The sequence below is a fragment of the Syngnathus floridae genome, chromosome 3, assembly GCF_059516105.1.
Source record: "Syngnathus floridae isolate MCC-2025c chromosome 3, RoL_Sflo_1.0, whole genome shotgun sequence".
Lineage (NCBI taxonomy): Eukaryota > Metazoa > Chordata > Actinopteri > Syngnathiformes > Syngnathidae > Syngnathus > Syngnathus floridae.
The window spans coordinates 9,511,092-9,534,313 of NC_142415.1; the positions used below are offsets into that span (position 1 = coordinate 9,511,092).

The window sequence follows — 23,222 nt, forward strand, 5'->3', positions numbered from 1 at the left end:
GGTAAAAGAGAAATACTGTTTATGTTAAACAGAGTTGGGGAAAATAACTTAATATAAATACGACAGAGACTGAATGGTCACGTCAGATAACAATTGCGTTAGGCCAGGATATTGTTAAAAGAACATAGTCAACCCCGAAATTATTCACATCCCTTATCCTTGTACCACACAGTTTTACATACCATTGCTGATTTTGCATAGCGAGCTTTTGATTAATTCTCAATCTAAGCCCGACAATCACAATCGAGTTTTTATTGACTAGGGACAACGCTAGAGTGGAGTCCACCGTTTTACCTCAATCACCTGGTAGAGATTGCAGCTCATCTGCAACCCTTCACATGTTTTTATTATTATTTATTATATATAATTGTTGATAATGGATGGAAGAAATTGATCAAGCATTAAGTGTAAATATTTCCTTTACTCATCAACAATTTGCATGTTTTAATTTTTCCCACTGATCGTACAAATCACATAGTATCAACCAATCAAGTATCAGACACACTAACCATTTAACACTCACAATTTATTCTCATCATTTTCATTCTTGTCCAAGCTTTTTTGTGATGCCATTCAAAATGGGACTGTTTACAATCACATAACCCCCCCACCACAAGATCAGCAAGGTGCCCCTGAATAACATCCATATGTGTGAGTCCTCTGATTGTAAGAACAAACACATTTCAGCCAACTTCAACTAGCAAAACACATCTGTAGCACTCAGCACAAATGACTACGTTTCATAATCAGCATCTTTTATGAGTAAGATGTTTTTGTAATGAGATAAAGAGCAACTCTAAATGTGCTCCAGTTGCATAATCTTTTATTTTTGTTGCTTTTATAACTGCAATTTCACCGTGGTGATATTATGAGGTGGATTAAGTTGGGTAAGTACCCACAGAAGACCCATACACTAAATGCAATGACCCCCAAACAGCCCCCACTGATGGACAGCATACTGAACATTATTTTGTAACTGGACACAAGGGTGTCAATTGCTCACTGGGTCAAAACTCAAAGCACAAACCAGGTAAGATTAAAGATATAAAAAATTATTATTGGGCACACAAAGTAAATGTTAATATTAATAAAGAAAGACAGAATCAAATATTGTTCCGAAATAAATACATTTAAACTGTAGTTATAATATTTATTTATATTTGTAATTCAAAATTACACAAACAAACTATGAATATTGTGGGGATAAAAAGAAAAACATACTGGTTAAATTCTTGCTATATTCAGAGGCAGTGAATGTGGCAGCTTCGTGAAATAAATGAGATGCTAGCCGCTTGCTCCTCGGACTAGTATTTGCATATTTGTGACAATGAAAGATTAAGTTTTCATGAAAACAGCAAAGTCGGCCTTAATTTTATGTGTTATCTAACATTTTTTTTATTTGCCTCAGTAATTGCACGGCAGTTCAAATGAGACCTATGAATGGAAGTTTGTTGCATTTCTTACAAAGCCTAAATATTGAATTTATTATTTTTTTCAAGCTACCCAAATATTATCAACATGTAATCCACATAAAAGAGTTCAAATAAAACATTGATCTTTACAGTAACTATGCACTCTCGTAATATGTGGCTTTAATTCCTACACTTCAATACATAGGATGGTATTAAATAACGAAAAAAATTTCATTTTAGCAACAGAACCTGTCATCACATGAATGTTCTTCATCTTATTAAAACCTCCTGCAGTGGACTTGTTTTGGTAAATCTCTCAAAAATAGAAATGTGTAGAGTGACCTTGTCAAAAAAATCTACAAGTCTGCCCTGAGCCTCCATTGTAACATTTTTGTTGCTCAGGCCATTAAGTGAAAAAAAAAATACAAGAATTACCTATGATTATGCCCTGTCAGACTCAGTTTGAAGCAAATGTCCAAGAATAGGTGGCAACAGATTGTTAGGACGACACAAGAAAGCATGTCCAGAACCAGAACCTCTCAATGCCAAATGAATAAAATGAGAAATAATAATTCTGATGCTGAAACTACAATTCACCTTTTCTACAACTGCCCTATTACTTCTAAAATTTGGAATGATATTAAAAACTTTATACTATCTAAAAGTAATGTATGTATAGACATTAGAAAGAAAAGAAAGAAAAAGAAAAAGCCAGAATCCTGTCACCCCCCCCTTTTTTTTCTTTTCTTCCGTAAGTATCTGTATGCTATGCAATTGTTAAATAGCATTTGCACATGCAAAAAAACCTTGAAATGTTGCAATACGGAAATAGACGGTCAGTGCTAATATAAAAAACAGGTACAATGGAATAATGTGATAAAAACGTAGGTAGCCTACGTGAATAAAACAGAAAGCTAATACGATGCGAGACGTGTGATAATTGAAGTTAGATTCAAAATTATAAAAGCATAAAATCACAAATCCATGATTATATTTCTGCAAGCATCAAAATCACAAATGCATGATTATATTTCTGCAAGTATTTCAACAGTTCTGCCTGATAGGTTCACATAAATAAGAAGTAAAACAAAATAAAGAAACATTTGTTGAAAATATACACAAAAGTACCTTTTCTTGTAGTGTGATAAACTGCTCACTAAGCCACGCCCCCCACCCTGGATTTTGTCCAGAGAAGATGCTTGTTGTTCCAAGAGTAGCTGTTGCGCAATAGAGACTGTATTTAACGACTGACCGAAAAATAAGCGGGGGGAAGTTAACCAAGCGGTGAAAGAACATACAGAAGACACTATGTCGAATTTTGCACGTTCTCGGGGGAACACACGGAAATCTCCAGATGAGAGATCATCAGACTGGGAACTGGGAGAGAACAACTTCGGCGCGTCCAACAAACACCGAGCAACTATGGAGGCACCAGCAATTCATCTCCAGCCTTACTTAATCCAGCCCCGCATTATGTCGGGGCGCATGTCGCTGTACAGCAGCAGGGTGCGACCTGTCCTCACTCACGCCTCTCTTCAAACACGTGTGTATAACTTTTTGGAAAGGCCATCCGGCTGGAAGTGCTTTGTTTATCACTTCACCGTGTGAGTGTCATCGGATTTTTCACTTAAAGAACAAAAGACGGAAATATATTTATATAACTTTATTACATTGATGGTTCCCTTCCCTACAAAGCACTAGGGTACATTTAATTTAGGAATAGCAGTGCAAATTAGAACTAAAACTTCTCACATAGAACTTATATCAAGGTTTAGAACTGTAACATGAGTATTTTATTGCAATTTGTTTTCAAGGGCTGTGCAGCTAAACAGATGTGTATGCATTCCTTTATAATGAGGACCAAATGAAGGATTCAGACTCGTCAATGCATGCACTTTTTTTTTAAACATATTTTTATTCTCGTGCAATTTTGCAGTGTGAAGTCCTTATGTTGCACTGATTTTTTTTTATTCTCTCGCAATCTTGCAAGTGTGAAGTATTGCACTAATTTTCCTCTTTGCATCTCTCATTATCAGGTTCCTTCTAATTATTGCTTGCCTGATTCTCAGCATTCTGTCAACCATTCCCACGTCACAGAACTCTGTTTTCCCCGCTCTCTTTTGGGTGGTGAGTGTTTATTTTGATTGTCAAAGAAAGACTGTCATATTGAATCAGATAATCGTGATTGACCACTTCACAAAGGAAGCAAGGAAATAGTTAATGTAAAACAAAAAGCAATGTCAATGTAAAGCTTCATACCACAAGAAGTCAAACTTTATACATAGATTTTCTCTGTATTCTCAAATATGAGCTGCACAATGTAGTTTTGGTTAGAAGCACAAGACTCTGAGCCTGATCAATGTTATATGAGGCAGTTCTTGAACTGAACTAAGAAATATGTTATATTTTAAGTATTTGTACACGGGTGGAGTCTTACTGCTGAATTTGAGCCCACTTATGTAACAGCAACTTCCGTTGGATATTTTTCTTCTTTAAACACCCTTATAAGACAATATCCTTCTTTCAGAAAAACTATATCACAAAAATTTCCTATTTTGATTAGTCATTTCAAATTCACCCAGGCCTGAGAATAACAATACTTAAATATTCCCAGATTATGAGTAACACTGTGGATTTTATGCAAGAGTTCGCAGCAAAATATGTAAATCATCATCTTAAGAAAACTCAAACAACAAACTTTGAATGCAAATTACTTAGGTAGAATGACAATGTGGGTGGATGAATAAGGTTTGGCAAATATCATAACAGTGGTTATGTTTGAAGCACAAAGTGAGAAAATATAACAAGCATAACAGGAAATGAACTGTCGAGCAACTTGAACATAACACTCTCAGGGACGTTCCAGCATTTATTAATTCAACTTTTGTCATGTATTTTTTTGCAAAAGCCCTAGAGCTTTTGCACCTGATGATGTGAAAAAGATGATGTTAAAAAGTACATAATTTCCAATTTAAACATTGAAAATTCCCATATATTTAAGACGTACATTTATACCAATAGTCAAATGGTTAAATTTTTCTGAACTTTTTGCACAACAATAGAGCAGTATGGCAAAGATGTTTTGAGTCTCTCTTTATCTTGTTGCAACCTGCTGATGACACTGCGACACTCTAGGATCAAGTACCATCTCCCTGTGGCAATATAGTTTGAAGCTTCACAATAACGTACTGTCGCTTGTCTTGGCCTCATAATGTCTTCAGAATGATGACGTCTGAATCGATTGTCGATTCAAGGACTAAGCAGACTCGAATTTTGATGTTTACCGCCAGCAAGTTCCGCAAAAAATACAGACATTGAAAAGTGCTCAAAGGTTTAGATAAAGTCAGAATTTTTGCCTGTAAAAGTTAGTGTGTTTTAGTTTCATCCTGAAATTTCACCTGTATTATTAGTCACCTACACACACACATATACAGTCATCCCTCGTTTATCACAGATAATTGGTTCCATGACCACCCGCGATATGTGAAAATCCATGATCCAGAGAAAATATATTGTTACAATATCCATAAAAGACTTTTGTGAATCTTTATTGTATTTTTGAACAGTGTATTGCACTTTTAAATGCATTTTTTTTTATTTTTAGACACTTTTGTAAACATTTTAAAGTCCAACTGATTTTCACAAACATTCTTCTTTAAATAAATAAGAAACTAAATAAAATAAATAAGAGTTAATATATTGTTTCCAGAGGCGCCCACTGGTCAGCACGTCCGCCTCACAGTTAGGAGGGTGCGGGTTCGATTCCACCTCCACCCACCCCTGTGTGGACTTTGCATGTTCTCCCCGCGCCCGCGTGGGTTTTCTCTGGACACTACGGTTTCCTCCCATATCCCAAAAACATGCATGGTAGGCCAATTAAGCACTCCAAATTGCCCCTTGATGTGAGTGAGAATGGTTTTCGTCTCTGTGTGCCCTGCGATTGGCTGGCAACCGATTCAGCCTACTGCCGATAGTCATATTTGCAAATTCTATATTGTTGTTTACGATTGTATTATAGATCACATGTCTATGGCTATATCTATGGCTATATTTCTGCTCTTGATTTTTTACTATCTAAGATTATTTGTGGGAAAAGAAACTCATATTCATGAAATGAAAGTGTTTTTACTCACACCCAGCAAACACACAAAAGGTCTTTTATATATCAAAAAGCCACTTTGGTAAGCAGCTTGCTTATCTGTACCTTCAAGGTTACGTGTGGATAGCAGTGATTTATTTACATGGCTGTTTAACAACGACATTTGAATTTCAACACATCACGCTTCACTATATTTCGAAATTGATGATTGCAATCACAACAAATACAGTACATTGGAAGACGTTTTCTTGCCAGACTTTTTTATTGTGTTGTTTTTTTTCACTGTACACCTCAAAACTAGTCCAGCTTAGGTCATTATTTTCTCAAAAGCTGTCAGACTCCTCGTTGCGATGCTGCATAATTTGTCTTTCAGAAATGCCCTCACTACTACGATTCTAAATTCTCCTGGTTTTATTGGGGGGGAAAGGAACATAGTTGCACACTTATCTGAAGTTGGGGCATTGGGATGGGAAATGGCAATGGGAAAAATTAAATGATTTGCAAAGCCTTTTTCACCTGTAGCCAATCAAAAATTGTTTGATTTCCATTATTGTTTTGTTGTTTTATTTTCAAATATTTTATTTTGAAATTAATGCTTTCAACACATTTCCAAATGCTGACAAAAAGGGCAGCAAAAGATAAAAGTTGAGGAATGGTGGGAAAAAAAAAAAAAAGCTAAAACCTTATCTGAGAATAGGACATAATTTTGTCCTATTCTCAGATAAGATTTTAGCTTTTTTTTGTTGTTTGTTGATGTTTTAAAAATATTCAGTGGAATTAAATATAGAAATGTCTAAAAGAGGACAACAAGTACAGTCATATTTCTGTTATACATTTTCTGTCCTTTTTTAACCCATTTTCTTCCTCCCTTTCCAGGAGATTTTTGTTGTGGTTTTCTTAGGGTTGGAATACATTGTCCGGCTTTGGTCAGCAGGTTGTCGCAGTATATATGTTGGCTTCTGTGGACGACTACGATTCGCAAGGAAGCCAATAATCATCATAGGTATGAAGGTTCATACGCATACAAACATACATGCATGCATGCATGCAAATGCGCATTCGCGTACACACACATGCATGTGGCACACAAAACCAAGAAAATAGTACAGTGCAATATCTATCGAAAAAAGAAGATTCCCTCTGGGATCAATAAAGTATCTATCTGTCATGTATTTATCTCTTAATGTCATAAAATGAATCTTTAATTGTTATAGTAATACAATATTAATTTAATTATTTAAGTAAAAAAAAAAATGTGATATCTATGTTGTGTTTCATTTCGTGTTTGATTTATTATTTCAAAAACCTTTTTTAATTTAAAATATTCTTCATAAACGTTCCCGTATCTCATTCTTAGTTCAGTCAGTCCAAATACCAACTGTCGTTATAATGTAATTTTTTGGGGTATATTTGTACAGCAAGGTATGTTTTTGTACATTTAGCAGGGTCATAATTATTCAAGCCTTACATTCTTCTTTGCACAGATCTGATTGTTGTAGTTTCCTCAATATTCGTGCTAGCAGTTGGTTCCAATGGGCAAGTGTTTGCAACCTCTGCTGTGAGGTAAGACTCCACCCTGAGTCAAATTGCTGTGGGGAAAAAGTCGGTGTGTTTCCCCTACGTTGTCATTCTAGGGGGATCCGTTTCCTGCAAATACTGCGTATGCTGCACGTAGACCGCCAGGGAGGTACATGGCGTCTGCTGGGGTCTGTTGTCTATGCCCATCACCAGGTACTTTACCTTTCAGTCCAGAACCCTTAGGGTTTTCAAATTTACATGTTACTTATTTGACACGCTTATATCACCACACTTTGAACTTGAAAAATGTGCAAAAACACTTCACAGCCAAGAATATTGAAAGAAAGGCTAAAATTAAAAAAAAAAGCTACTGTGGAGAATATTTAGGGCTTCAGATTCAAGCTTCAGATTTTCATTTTCCTTCTGAGTAGTAATCAGCAGAGATACGCGACGATGATTTCCTGCTCTTACCACAGTAATTTCACTTTTCATAGTCCACTTCTTCCCGCTGAGCGCGGGGCTTGCAAAGTACTAATGCCCAAATTGCTCCTGTAGTCTTTTAACACTCTGTGTTGCAGAATTCAGCAACTACTATAATGACCATAGCAGCCATTTTGACTGCTCCAATATTTTTTGCATAAAATTAGAATTTTTATTGAAAGTATCTAAGAATAAATTGGTGGATTAGGTAAAAACACATCATGTCACCAAATGAAAACTATAATTATGATATGTATTTATTTAATTGATGTAACATAGGTCTTCTGCAATTACGAGTACAAAGTTGGAAACATTTTCTCTGTAAAAATGACAAAAAAAACAAATGTATCTTGCTTTCAGTATAGGTTGGTGTTTCATAATTATACCTTGAACAATAAAAACTATTAAATTATATGCAAATTCCAAAATGTTGTGACAGCTGAGAGCCAGTCCAAGACACTCTGCTTTTAGAATGCCATGGTGTTTTGCTTATGGTTCACAGCCACCACAGGTAACCTTTGTGTGCATCTCCAACATCTCACTGATGCATTTCTGGAACAGGCTTGAAACATTTATGGCAGCCAGGTCAAGGATATTATAAAAGATTATCAATGGCAAGCTTCGTATTTTCTCTAAATTGCCATTTGATCAAGCACATCTACTCCAACATGGGTTCTGTTGAAATGTGTAACAGTCTCCGATTTTGGAAATGTGTGGACAGTGCTTCGAATCGAGATATTTTTCCTTGGCTTACATTGGCTTGCAGACAGTCAGGTTTGCACAGTAAGGTTTCTCATCACCAACCAGGCTGATTTTCTGGGCCTTTAGAGCTTTGGCAATTTCAAGGAAAGGAAAGAAGTTATGAATGGTGATATTTCTCCCCTTCCAAATGAAAAGGCTGAGCCAATTTCATGACCATACACTCCCAGTTGCTGTCCTGGCCTCCGTGTTTCATCGTTGCTGAGGTATGGCTCAGCATTTAGCATGTATTTAGTATTAGCAGCAGCAGCAAGTTGTCCTCCTGTATGCCTCATACCTTGAAAATCATCAGAATCAGCTTTATTGACCAAGTTTATGCATGCCAAACAGGGAATTTGACTCTCAGCCTCTGAACAACATTTAAGTGACTGACAACATTCAGGTAACTAACAACATTTAAGAAGCGAGAGCAGGATGTTATTGCACAGTGATGTCTCTGAGTCTCGATGAGTGGTGTGAGTTCATCAGAGCGACAACCTGGGGGAAAAAGCTGTGTCTGCTGGTTTTGGCGTACAGCGCTCTAACGCCGTCCGGAGAGGAGTACTTTGAACAGACTGTGACCTGGGTGAGAAGGGTCTGCAGAGATGTGACTTGCACGTTTCCTGGTCCTGCAGGTCTGTTACCTGGTCAGCCAGCAGCTGTGTGGCTTCGATCGCACGTGCGTGTGGTGGAATGTAAACAGCCGCCATTACGATCGAGGAGAACTCCCGTGGTGAATAAAACGGCCGGCAGTTTATGAAAAGTGACAACACTGTGACATCAGTACACCAATCTTCATTAATGTAGAAGCATAGGTCACCTCCCTTTGATGGAATGTTGCCAAGTGTGCAATTTGATGCACTTGTTTTTTGGGAGTTTTTTTTTCTTTGCGAGCAAACACTTGTGATATCACTTTTGAGTCACTCTCAAAGCTACATGACAATGTGTCCAACGGCCAAGAGACAAAACTCTCCTGCATAAGATTTTTCCTCAAGTCTCAGAAGTTAGGCTAAAGCCTCCATAGTTGTAATTTTTGCCAAGACAAAGCATAAAAAACAGATAAATAATTGAGCAAGACCAAAAAAAAATTGAAATTGTAGCAAATTAAACCGATTGTGAAATATGACACCCCCTGTCAATTTGACCGATGTGGTCATTCAAGGTAGCATCCAATATTATGACCATCCAGTGCTTGCTTTTGATTTGTTGCACATTGTGCCATTAATTCCACTCTGTAAGGACATGTCACCTCAGGTAAAAGTCTTGTATAGTCACACTGACCCAGTTTAAGAGTGATTGAGAATTTCTCGAACATGCACGTTTTGTGCCGTTCCTCTAATAGCACACTAGTGGTAGAGTTTACTAGTTTTCCATAGCTGCACATCCCCAGCACACAATAAGTACCAGAAGACAGACTGAATTTTATTATGTGGACATGCTGCAGTGTATCCTCAATTTGTGTTTTGTTTTTATAGTAATAGTTAGCCAAACACCCTTCTGTTGTAACATCTGGGGGGTTCAAATTCAAATTCAGTTCAGTTTCATTAACTCTAATCACTATCCAGTCCTAATTGTATAACCTAATTTAAATATACACTAAATAGCATTCGCATGCATCTGGCTTGTAAACACATTTTGCACCGTTGCTCCTCACTGGCTCAGGAGCAGATGGGAAGTACTGCCTCCTAAATGTAGTCGCCAGTTCAACTAAACGTTTGGAAATGACTCCAGGAAGACATGTAGGGATGCAATAAAAGATATCTGGAGATTAAAGATTAAAGAGTTGAATTTTAAGGGATTACTAGATTTTATGCCAATGGTCTACTAGAGATGGTGGAGGCTTCCTACTCTTTACTAACATCACAACCTTTGCCAGGAAGAAAAAAAGACATTATGCAATGACCTGCCTCTGCTCCTTTGTGGCAGGCTGTAAAAACATGTGGTAACATTTCCTGATTTGGTTCCAACTCCGTAAGAGCAGAACTCTCAATGCTTGTGAAATTTTAAGACAGTATATGAAACCAAAAATAGCATTACTTTGAAGTGGGTTTTTTTTAATTGCTAAAAGTGCAATTAGGGAGAATGGCCCAATCTTTGTTGGACCTTGTCAGCCAATCATACAAACCTCGACAAAACCCTTCTATGTATTTGATTATAAAGAGCTCCACTTACTTGGTGATTTTTCTTTTACGTTTTAACTATATGACTACTTCCATTTCTGATCTAGCACACTAAAAATGCCATCATTATTAAGCTCATAGAGTAGTAAGAATTGTATTGCGTATCTTGTATTGCGTATTTCATAATGATCTTAATCTTGTTCACAAAATGTTATGAAATCGCTATAGCTCACATTACTTGTATTAAGTTACATATTGTATTACATATTATAGCTTATATTGCATTGTAGTTGCATTATTTGTCAGAAAAAAGAATTGCCAGATGAACGCTAAAGCTACTCCACTGGGTGCTATGTTTCTTTCCTTGACAATGAATAAGTCAATAAGCTTTCAATTGTTAACCACACTAGTGTGTATAATGTGGTGCATAATGCACTCCACATGACTGGAACATCCTTCTTCCCCGTTTTGAAGAAAATATTTTAAAGTGTCCTGCCAAATATGTTTAAAACCCAGATTGGTGTTTTGTCCATGAAGGAATTTCTATTTAGATGAAATAAACATAAGTGTAAAGTTTTTTGCTGATCACGAAGACGATAACTGAATGCTAAATTTCATTTTTGCTTTTCAAATAATACTTGCCTTTTTGTGTGAATGTATATTTCAGGAGCTGATCACAACACTCTACATTGGCTTTCTGTGCCTGATCTTCGCCTCGTACTTTGTCTACCTGGCAGAAAAAGAAGCTGACACGTTTCATACATACGCTGATGCTCTGTGGTGGGGAGTGGTAAGAATATGTTAGAGCAGGGGTGTCAAACTCATTTTTCTCACGGGCCGCATCGTAGTCATAGCTTCCTTCGGAAGGCAATTATGACTGTCAACCCAAATAAATACATGAACGTCTCATATTATATACAGTATAGGCTACACAACAAACTTTTGAATAAGTTGTTTTGAAATAGTAAGAAGTGATCAAAATTTTAAAAAGATGACTGGAAATAAAAATTGCTAGAAACATCTCTATTTTTAAAAGTGAAGACAATTTGTAATTTTAGTATTTACACAAAGTCACAGTTTGTCTTCACGGGCCAAATATAAATACACTCGGGCAGATTTGACCCGCGGGCCAATGTTTGACACGACTGTGTTAGAGATTTTTACATCATGATCACGTAGTAGTTGTACAGTTTAAAATTGTTGCAAAAAAAAAAATGTGGTCCATTTTTTAGAGTCTGACCAAGCTAGCAGTTGGAGCTCAGTTAAGTTGTTTTGTTAATCATATGATTGACAAAACTGAAACAATTCCAGGTAACAGTGACGACCGTTGGCTACGGAGACCTCATTCCTCAGACGTGGATTGGGAAGATGATTGCATCGTGTTTCTCTGTCTTTGCCATATCCTTCTTTGCACTTCCTGCAGTAAGTGGAAGCAGGCACTGCAACACTCGAATGTCTTGTTTATTAGGTCTGGAGTTCATTCCTATTTTTGAAAAATGATTATATTCAAGTCAATTAACTTTATCTACCTTTGTGATGAGCTACTTATTTGTTAAACAAATATTTTTGGCCATGGCTGAGCTATTTTGGGCAACGCTGCAGCCCACCAGTGTGCTGTTGGACTTTAACAAGCTTTGATTTTCTTCACAGGGAATTTTAGGCTCAGGCTTTGCGCTGGAGGTGCAGCAGAAGCAAAGACGGAAACATTTTAACAGACAAATCCCCGCTGCTGCTTGTGTGATCCAGGTATTCAGCCGTAAAATATGAACAAGCCAGTATCATTTGTAGTTACATGGTGTGACTGTGGCTCTTCCTTGCACAACTGGCACTGTACATTAAATGGGTTCCTGTTATCATATCTCAAATGTTTGTCCTCCTCAGTCATCATGGAGATGTTTTGCATTGGGAAATTCAGATTCAGCCACATATAAGATGTTTTTCAGAAAGAGATCACAAACCCTCAACTCACTCTCGACCACAACGCCTAAGAAACTGGTTGGTATTGTTTTAATAAATTCTTCTTTAACATCAATAAATTCTTCTTTGACAAGGGTTCATGGTTTTACCAGCCCAATTGTCTTTGAAGATGTTGAAGATTAGTTTAGACTCAACCAAAATTGAATGACTGGTAGCTAATATGAATAATTTGGTGGTGATTTGGGTGTATGGAGGAAACGACGACTTGATATGGCCTTTTTGGTTTCTGCACGACCAATGTTGGGGCTTGGTGCGCATTTCTAGCAGTAAGTTTGCCAATTGCAGGGCACTGATAAACAATAGCCAATCACGCTCACATATAGACAATTTAGAGTCTTAAATATATAGGGTTGGGAATTGTGGGACGTAGCCCAAGTGCATAATTGAAAATCCATGGGAAATTGGGGAAATGCAAACTTCCCCGATGTGCTAACCACTGTGTCACTGTATTATCCAAAAACCTATTAATATAAGATGTATTTTTGTATCACAAAGTGTCACATTTTCTGTTGAACAAGTGGCTGGAAAGTGGGATTAGTCAAATGTTGGACTTTTTCCTTTGTTATCTGAACATTTTAAACAGTTGAATGAATTGCAGAATCTATTAGAATGTCCACCACTCTGGAGTGGGTCACCTATGGGTGTTTTGCATGCACATCTTCAATACTATGCTTATTTACCAAGGACATTTTGTTGGGCTGAGATGATTGTGTTTCATTGCCAGGAGAAGAAAGACGCTTCCCCAAATTTTCTCACAATTCCGAGCAGTCAGAAGGACAACATTTTGAGCTCTGATGTATGCAAAACAGTGGACACAGGTACAAACATATGCTCCCAGAATATCTGTAGTCGAGTGTAAACAAAAAGTTTCTTTAATGATCTATCGTTAACCTAAATAACTTTTCCATTGGGGTGGAAACTGCACATTTAGTAGTCTGAAAGTAAAAATGTATTATGGTTTGGGGAATCTGAGGAAATCAGGGACGTATTCTCAACATTACACATGGTCAAGCACACCAAAAATGAGTTTGTATAATTGAACTTGCAAAACTCTACACAAGATATACTGCACTGATGTAATTATAAGAAGTAAGTTACAAGTAAATCATTTAACCCAATTTTGTCATTTGGACATGGGAATGCTTTATCACTAGGCGTAGTATGTCTTGCTCACAACTCTGGACTTAAGTCAAACCTTAATACCCACAAACTCAATTCATCCTTCAATCTATTCATTTTCTTTTCCGGTTATCCACATTTTGGGTTGCTGAAGTGCTGGCTTTGGGTACACCCTGAACTGCTCACCAACTAACCACAGGGCACATATAGACAGACGTCACATTTAGAGCGTCAGTTAAACTAACATACATTGTTTTATAATGTATACCCAAAGATAGCAAGTTTAGGGAGAGCATGCAAATTCCACATAGAAAAACAAAATGTGAAATGGAACCCCAACCTGAAAACGATGTGGTGGATGAGATCAGGCTTTTCACCGTCTGTCTATATTTTTATTGGACGTATGCATTCATTTCCTCAGCTGCATGTTTCTTATTGTTTATAGTTTACAGAGTGTCATCCATTTCTTCTTAACATTTTATTCTATGTTGAAATGCTGTGCATAAAAAGTAATACAATCAAGGCCTCAAGCCTTGAAAAGGGACTGTTTCAAAGAAGAAAAGACATACTGAACAATATCAGAAGGGCATAATACATTCTGAATGCTCTTCTGAGTACAATCCATACAACACAAAGCTGGAACGCTTTTATTGCTCAACAAGTCCAATCTTCTGGTTTGCCTCGAGTTCACATAATACAGGACAGCAGCTCATTGTGTATCCATCATTGTGTTTTAGAACCAGCAGTTGCCATGCACTGACAATCTCTAATGAGTCGCTCTTGTGCACTTGCCGTGGGTGAGTGGTTTTGCACATGCACCTGACAGGTTTGAGGTTGTGGTTTCGAGTCCAGGTTCCATTGTCCCTGTGTGCAGTTTTTATGTTCTCTCGATGCTTGCGTGTGGTTTTCTGCGGGTACCCTGCCTGCTTCCTTATTTTCAAACAACATGCATGTTAGGTTCATTGAAGACTGAATTAAATCAATGGTTATATTGCTCTATGTGCCCTGTGATTGGTTCACAACCAGTCCAGGTTTTACTCCACCTCTCACCCAAAGTTGCCTGTGGCCCTTGTGAGGGTAAGCTGAATAGGCAGTAGACAGAATAGTACATTTGCTGACGGACCTGGTGCGAAAATGAAAAGTGCCCCAGGAAAAAATCTAACTATGCTGGTGTTATGTTTATGATAGTGCCCATTAACTGGGCTATTTAAGCAATCATTTTTGGACTGAATCAGCTTTAGAACCAGAAAATCCCGTTGCGACAAAAATGATAACTTTTTGGAGAGATCTTAGCCCAACTTTTGTGTGATATATTTTGTTATTTTTGTGGCTTTTTGCTGCTTCCAGGTCTATTGACATTTTTGATGATTAATTTCTTCTCAACTATATTTTTCTCCTTTGTCTTCATCTTTGTCTCCATGGTTTAGCGTCATATCTTTCTGTGGGAGGAGGTGGTAAGCTTCTGTTTGTATCCAGGTCTCACGTCACGTCACTTTTATTGTTTTTAACGCTCACTTGGCAACCACAACTACCACATGGGGAGAAACTGTTACGGCATGATACTACATATCCTTGTCATAGTCACATTGTTATCACTTTAATTTGAACAAATAATAATAATTATTGTCTTTATAAAGATTTGAAACTTAAATACAGTGATGCAATTCACAGTATATTTGTAAGATTTGGATTTTTCACACCATTCTCAGTCGAGTCACGTCTTCAGATTTTTTTTTTCCTGTTTCACATACATCCCACACACTTGCACAAACAGTTACATGGCACTCGCTCACTGAGCATTTCTTAATTTTCTTAAGGCCACATTGGCAGTGTTTCAGGAACTGGCCAACCAGCATACCGATATCTATATATTATGAGTTTATTCTTAAATATTTATCAAACCTGTGATCTATACAACACAAGAAGAAATTATTGACTGAAATTCATATTCTTGGTTTGAACATTCACATCCAAAACCAAAAGGAAATCCCACAGAGGCTCCTGCACTCATTGTTACTTTTATACTTTTGTACAGCAAAAGTAATAGATGATTCATTTTTTCCAGTTTAAATTTGACATTCAGTTGAGTTGCAGGCATAGTAGTTGCAGAATTATCTTAATCTTGTCTGCTTGAAAAGATATACGCTGTCCTAATAGTAGCAGAGAGCATACAGCCCCAGATGAAAGGTACCTGCCTAGTGTGCTACTCGCTCGAAATTCCTAGAAAATCGATTTGACAATTAAAGATGATGACACTGTTTTCAGCCTTACAAAATGGAAAAAAACAGCTATTATTATAATCATCGCTACAGAGTTCTTTTTTGTGTGACAATCCTCATTTGCCAATTCCATTAGAGCAATGTACTTCTCAAAGGTCGGTTTTGATGTTAAACATCTCATTTATCGTGAATCAGAAATTGAACAAATAAAAGAGCTATATAATGACTATGCTGTATCCCCTGCTTAGCTGGCATTCACAAGTTGGAAAGTCCAGTTTACAACATAGTGTGTGTGCTTTTCATTTGTAGAGAAAAATCTTGGCTTTTTGGATGTTGATCCTTCCACTGGCCTTAAGATAAAATGCAGTTCAGCAGACAACCTGGATCAGGAGCTGGAGCGAGACTGTGCACTGACTGCGGCTACCTCCATATCTCAGTGAGTTTAGTCTTGGTCACACTGCGGTTATTTCCATGTGAGAATGTGGAAATTAGTGTTTTAAAGGTCGATGTGAGCTCATTTTTAATTCATATTTTGTTGTACCGTATTTTCCGGCCTATAAGTCGCTCCGGTGTACAAGTCGCACCAGCCATGAAATGCATAATAAAGAAGGAAAAGACATATATAAGTTGCACTGGAGTAGAAGTCGCATTTTTGGGGGAAATTTATTTGATGAAATCCAACACCAAAAACAGACATGTCATCTTGAAAGGCAATTTAAAATAAAAATAGAATCAAGGCAACAACAGACTGAATAATTGTACGGTATGCTAACGTCACATGACACAAACAACAAACTTAGAACGTGCCTGCTATGTTATCATAACATATTAAGAGTTATTCAAAAAACTATAGCATAAATAACATGCTAACAAGTTTACCAAACCATCCGTGTCACTCCAAATCACAAAATCCAATGAAATCTTCATCCTCTGTGTCACTTATCAAGACAATTATCACCGCAGGCCTAGAGCGCCCTCCTGCTATTTAGTGTGAAAATAACATGTGAAATTATATAATAATGTGTGAATAATTTCACACATAAGTCGCTCCAGTGTATAAATCGCACCCGAGCCAGACTAGGGAAAAAACTGCGAAAATACGATTCTTTACAGAGTACCTGTCTGCAGTGTTTTAGATGTGTCCCTCCTACAACACCCCTGAAATGATCAGGATCCTTGTGCTTGTACAGAGCTTGATGACAAGCTGATCATTTTAAAACGAGGGGTGCATCTAAAACATTGTGAATAGGAGCCCTTGAAGACTGGAGATGCTGACCCCTGCCTTAAGATAATGACTTCTATGTTAGTTTTTTTTTTTTTTTCGGGCAGAACAAAATCTCATTTAATATTTGACATCCCAATCACTAATACTGGAAAACTTTCCGAAAAGAAGATCAAAGCCCATGTTATACATTGCAATCATGTTCAGCTCCAGTGCTTAAGTGCTGCTCAGCTCTTATGAGCAAGCTCTGAAGAAGCTTGCTAACCATCCTGATCATTTCAATCAGGTGTGTTGAAACAGGGTAGCATATAAAACAGGCAGGACAGCGGCCCTCCAGGGCCGAGTTTGGACACCCCTGACGTATTGTGACATACTGTAAGTGATCAGATGGACTGTTGTAGTTGAGCTGAATAACAACAAACTTTCACGCCCATCATTCTTCTTGATGTATGTCAGTTTTTATAAACACATCATGCGACCATATTTTAAATGTTGATACACTGGTGTCGCTGCAAAATGTCTACCTTAAGTCTACTGGCTGAACCAGACTGAACTCTTGCATAGTGGTCCATGCTGCTTTTGTAATGAGTCAAAATTTTAATCGCTCGTGTAGAGGTAGTAGCAAGTCAAAATGCGCATGAGCTTTCACACATAAAAAAAATAAAACAAATAAAAACTTTTTGCGCTTTAAGATAATGAGACACAACCAGCCTGCTGGCCCCCAAGCCATCCAAATACAATTTATACAGTATACCCCCCCCTCCCCGCCTACTGCCCGATGACTGCTGGGATAGGTTCCGGCACAGCCGCGACCCCCGTGGGGACAAGCGGTCTAGAAAATGGATGGACAGTACACCTGTTTTGGAATACTTTATTATATTTAAAATTAATTATGTACCTTTGGATGAACTGGTGAAGCGTGCTGTCTCTGTCACGCAAACGCATGCGAGTGATGTGCCTAGCGTGCCGTGTACAGTCAGTGAATGAAGGAGAAGGCAGTCTCTCAAAAAGCCGCACTTTCTTTTTCATAAAAAGCAATAAGTACTAGTTATCTGGCTGTGAAAATGGAAAAGTATAGATCCAGGTCCAGACTCGTGTATTTATTTAAACTGGCTTTTTGTCCATATTGCTATCTTACTCAGGCAAGCAAGCCGCTGTTGATGTCGGACCCCGCCGTACATTTTATCGCCTTTCATTCTGCGTGTGTTCCTAATGGGATGAAATGGTAATGCATTTGTGCCTCCAATTAACATATATGATGTAGTCATCCTAAAAGCATTGCTGTGAAATAACTGCTTATTAGGGAATGTGGCACTTTTGTGAGGTGGCTCAAGCACTTGAACAAGAAAGCTCCAGAGCAGCTAATCAAAGGAAATAACTGTTAAGTAACTGCACTATAATGTAAGGATCTATCATTAATTGAAACAAATGAGGTCTAGAGATTTGGACCCATGGGACTTCCTTTCTAAATTGTGGGGTAATGATGCAGAGCTGCAATTGCTTGCAGCAGTGTTGGTGGCAAAGATCACTGCTGTGCAAACTCCAATTTATAAAACTATCCATCAATGTTCTAAACTTAACAACAAGCAGCTGTCATAGAGTACAAATAAAACAAAAAAATTAAATTGAACACTAAATTACGCAAATTTCATCAATGTTTCATGATAAAAACAATGTGTAAAATGCCTTAAGTTTCTCTACCAAGGTCTAGTGAATGCATCCCCTTCATCAAATTTCTTGAATAGAAATTTTGGAGGAATTGTTCTTTACTGGAATCACTCATATATCTTAGTTAACATGATTATACCGAAACAAAAACCTTTTGTGAATTTTTCAAAAGAAAAAAATGACTGATATAAATATGCTTACAGCTTTATTATTCAGTTCCTAAGAACACACATTTACTGTATCTGCAAATTGTTCTTATTGTTCTTGTAAAGCCTCAATTGAATTGGGCTTAAATTCTCTGTGCATGCTAGATAGTAGATAGATAATTTTGAAATATTATTCCAATGCAGTGTTCAACATCATTATTTTTACATTGTGCAATTATACAAAGCACCGTATTCATGACCTAATCCTATTTCTAGCTTGGCAGTTGACTGCAGTTCCAGATGAAGCCAAAAGTGCTCCCCATTATAAAATACACAATGCTCTTATTCCCACTTAACCATTCATTTGTTTTTCCAGTGTAATGAGGCTCTGGTGGAAAATCATGTTGCTCTCTATTTACAGCAGCTAAATCTGAAATATTTCACTCTACCTTGAGTTGCTGTTTCTTTATTTTTAAACCAGGATTTTTTTTAAATGTATTTTTTTTATTGTCCTTAATTGTCCATCACCACATTCATGTCTAATGTGCCGCTTTAAATGACAACATTTTCTATTGGAAAAAGTGGGAACTAGGATAACTTAAAGTTTGATGATTTTTTTTTTTTTTACATTAATAAAACACATTTTTACGACGACTTATTTTCATTAATAAATAATATATAGCTAGTTGATTGTTTTTTTTTCCCTCCGATATGAACAAGCTTTCTTTTTTAACAGACTAACCAAGTCCCATAGACAAGCTATCCGTGTGATCCAGAAAATGCGCTTTTTTGTGGCGAAGAGCAAGTTCCAGGTCAGTACAGGAAGAACACCTGCACGTAGGAAATTGTTTGTATATTCAAAAAAGAAGATTTACATGAGCACTTTGAGAGAGGAATACATTTGATTATATATTCAAAGTTGCAGTGGTGTACTAGAATACAAAGCAAATTGTTTAATGACATTAAATTTGAGGTTGCAAAAATGCATTGCATACTTAGTGTGATGGAGTGTGATTCAATACCAAAAAACCTTTGTGTTGTAAATATGACCATTGATTGATTCAATATAAAAAAAAACTCTTGTTTTGTAAATATAACTATTGACACAGAATTACATATTACAGTACATTAATGAACTCTGTGTTGTGCAGTCAATTATATTATTTGTAAAAGTCAGATAAAACAGCTCTGACAATTTTCTTTATCCTAATAGCAAGCTCGTAAACCATATGAAGTCCGAGATGTGATTGAGCAATACACCCATGGTCATCTCAATCTAATGGTGCGGATAAAGGAAATACAGAGAAGGTAAATGTGTCACTCTGACAACCTTAATAAATGGGAACCCACAATGATCTCATCCACACGTGATATATTAGAAATTGTTGAATGTCTCATTATATTTCATACCTCCAGACTAGACCAGTCTTTAGGGAAGACAACTTCTTTCCAGACTGGAGCAGGTAATTCATTATTGAACTGCTGTATTGAATGCATTAACTGTTGGAGCAGGATCACCTATAGTATATCCATTTTCTTGAAATGCTGTTCTCGTTTTCAGATCGAACCAAAGAGAAGGGAAACAACTCCATTGGCGCCCGACTCAGCAGGATGGAGGACAAGGTAAGAGTTTATCATTTATTTTGGCATAATGTTGACTTCTTTGACTTGGACAATTGATTTTTTTTTTTTTTAAATATAGGGCACACAAATAACCACTGATACTCACTATATGTACCTGGCTAATTAAGATTTTCTAAAACATGCAAGCAAGAGGAGAAACAAATTCCACACAGTGCTTACCACATATCCACTCTCGCAGTTCTAGATGTACAGGAGCCTTCGGTGTAAAAATGTTGTATTCCCTAACCATGATTCATTCAAAATTCATACATTGCATTCATTTCTCATAGATCACACACATGGATCATATGCTGAACCACATTGCAAACTCTCTCAATATTCTGCCGGCCCGGAGAGATGTCAATGGGGGCGAACGGGAGGGTGGACCACAGTCTGGCCCCAGCAGCAATATCAACCCTAGCCACGATGGTCTGCCAAGCTATGAGCACGTGTCATCAAAATTGCAGGACAGCGACTGACGTATCGATCTATGTTCTGTAAATCATATATCAAATATTATCTCATATTCAGAACCACAGATCTATGTTTTGTAACTCATGGGTCAAATATTACTTTGGCTTTTGCTGTGTATGCACGGATATATACTAGGCGCAGTTTTTTTTTTTTTCATAGTTTGGCCGGGGGTGCGATTTATACTCAGGAGCGATTTATGTGAAATTATTAACACATTATATCATTTCACATGTTATTTTCACACTAAACAGCAAGTGGGCGCTCTAGGCCTGTGGAATAATTGGAACTGCAACTGACGATGAGTCTAAAGTAAGCCACAACCCTTGTCACAAGCTAAACTAAATGACTCCAAAAGTATGATTACCCAGGCAATTCAGTGTTTTCCATGAACACTAACATAATTGCACAAGGGTTTTCAAAGGTTTTCTAACCATCCATTAGCCTTCTAACACAATTAGCAAATACAATGAAACATTAGAAAACTGGAGGACTGGTTGCTAGAAATGGGCCTTTATACACCCATGTAGATATTGCATTAAAAAACAGACGTTTGCCACTAGAATAGTCATTTACCACATTAACAATGTATAAAGTGTATTCCTAACTGGTTTAATGTTATCTGCGTTGAAAAACTAGCGATGAGGACTTTTCTAAATGACCCCAAACTTTTGAACGATAGTGTATGTAATGATTAGGTGTCTTTATTAAGCCACGAGAGGAGAAAGACAAAAGATTAAAAACTCCACTCAGTATGATACACTACAATATTTAAGCATATTGAATATTCTTCAACTACAAACTGTATTCCCTAATAAATTTGGCATATATTCTGAGAAATACTGTTGCTTAGCTGAAAAGCTAATTAAAACAATCTGGAAAAATAACCAGGTATTTTAACATCATGAAAGCATCACCTAGGAATCCCTCGATACTAAGCAAACATGCGTTCTCTATATGTAAGCGTCATTGGCACGACATCAGAGTAATGTGATTTAGCACTTGCAGGAACAGAAGAGCACCTTGAGCTTCAGGCACTAACATGACATTGTCACACCATTACTTTTCTGTCCACCATGGGTTTGATCTTTTCACAGAAAAGAATAACATTTCTGTTCAGATAAGCTTTGGGACTGCGTAAAATCAAATCTGCTCCAAACGCACATTCATTTTCCTTTGAAGGAGCTCAAACCATTGGGGTACCATTAGGTGCAGTAAAAAGAAAAAGAAGTTGTAACAGCTTGAGTGTGAATTGTCAGTATTATTATCTCACTGACAATGACAAGAATGTCTGATCAGAAATGGTGATAGTGCAGCTTTTGTATTTATCTGATTCATAGGATTGAATGTCCCTGCGTGTTTATAATACAGTACATCTTTATTCACATAGAATTTCCACTCTGGCATTTTGCTCGGGCACTACAAGACATTGGAGATTTGATCCTAGTCTCCAAGATATTAAATACCAACTTGCTTTATGGTACATCAAGTCTCTCTCGTCTGTGGCATGCAATATGACAAACGTGACAAAAAGTGATGCTGGTCTTGTTGCCTAGCAGCATTTACTGCACAGCTTCAGCTGCATGGGCAACTGGGATCATTACAGGTTGCGGAAACACTGATGACTTGATCACTCGCTTTTGTTGCTGATGATTCCAATTGTCGTTTGTCACCTGTTTCCGGGTTTTAGCTTGTACAGTATTAAAATGTTAGGTAGCTTCACAGCTTGTGTGAGAGGATTCCGTCCACAATTGTGCTTTTTGTGATCATGTTTTAAGATGATAATCAAGTGGTGGCCTTAAGAGGGAGTGTGCAAATAACTAAAGCATGCAGAACACCCTAGTCTTTAGACAAGAGACCTTTGGGCAGCAGATGGTGACCTTCTCTTCACAAGTCATTCATGGGGTGTCCAGAGATTCCTTTACACAAGTGGTCATGTGGAGAGAAGGCCCAATGTGAGCAACCATCTGCCTCGGGTGACTGAAACAATGGGCCACACCCACATAAAGTGTGCTGAGTGTGACTGGACAGGGTGATGAGTAGAGAGAGAAAATGGGGTTGCAAACTTGGTAATTGATGCCATTTTGGGTATCTCAAACAGGAAATCCATCATAAGGGCTCATAAAAAGAATCTATTTAATGGAAACAATTTAACGGATGACTGTCAGCAGCAACAAAATGTATTTAAAATATGTTTGCTACTTGTCATAATTAGGATCATACTCCAATGAACATGCAATGTTCACTTAAGGCATTTAATTCGAACAAATGCTTCAGGATAAATGTTTACACAACACAACATGGCAGTTTCATCAAAACACCTCAGAACTGTTGAGGAAAGCGTTATTCGCTGGTGATAAACTGCACAGGTTGCAGAGTATCATACATATCTAAGTGGATTTAATTAAGG

The 23,222-nt window shown here is 37.3% G+C and overlaps 1 protein-coding gene and 1 long non-coding RNA gene across 4 annotated transcripts in view; one reads left to right on the forward strand and one right to left on the reverse strand.

Annotated features, from left to right (window-relative positions):
- LOC148400385 (uncharacterized) overlaps window positions 1–3,019 on the reverse strand; it is a 26,595-nt gene extending 23,576 nt beyond the window's left edge. For both annotated transcript variants that reach the window (XR_015857599.1, XR_015857598.1), the window contains exons 1-2: window positions 2,711–3,019; window positions 2,541–2,629 (exon numbers count right to left, since the gene is read on the reverse strand). This is a non-coding gene — a long non-coding RNA (uncharacterized LOC148400385). The remainder of the gene's footprint in view (window positions 1–2,540; window positions 2,630–2,710) is intronic.
- Window positions 2,589–22,551, forward strand: kcnq1.1 (potassium voltage-gated channel, KQT-like subfamily, member 1.1). 2 transcript variants are annotated; one of them, XM_088371520.1, is made up of 17 exons: window positions 2,589–3,016; window positions 3,449–3,539; window positions 6,388–6,514; window positions 6,996–7,074; window positions 7,146–7,242; window positions 11,035–11,157; window positions 11,679–11,789; window positions 12,018–12,113; window positions 12,249–12,362; window positions 13,069–13,162; window positions 14,891–14,917; window positions 15,992–16,118; window positions 19,455–19,530; window positions 19,932–20,026; window positions 20,135–20,181; window positions 20,280–20,341; window positions 20,632–22,551. In XM_088371520.1, exons 1-17 carry the CDS (start codon window positions 2,721–2,723, stop codon window positions 20,818–20,820), a joined length of 1,851 nt encoding a protein of 616 aa, XP_088227646.1. In that variant the 5' UTR covers window positions 2,589–2,720; the 3' UTR covers window positions 20,821–22,551. The 2 variants fall into 2 exon arrangements, with proteins under 2 accessions (XP_088227646.1, XP_088227647.1); XM_088371521.1 differs by lacking the exon at window positions 14,891–14,917 and having other exon boundaries at window positions 2,590–3,016.
- The last annotated feature ends 671 nt before the right edge of the window (window positions 22,552–23,222 follow it).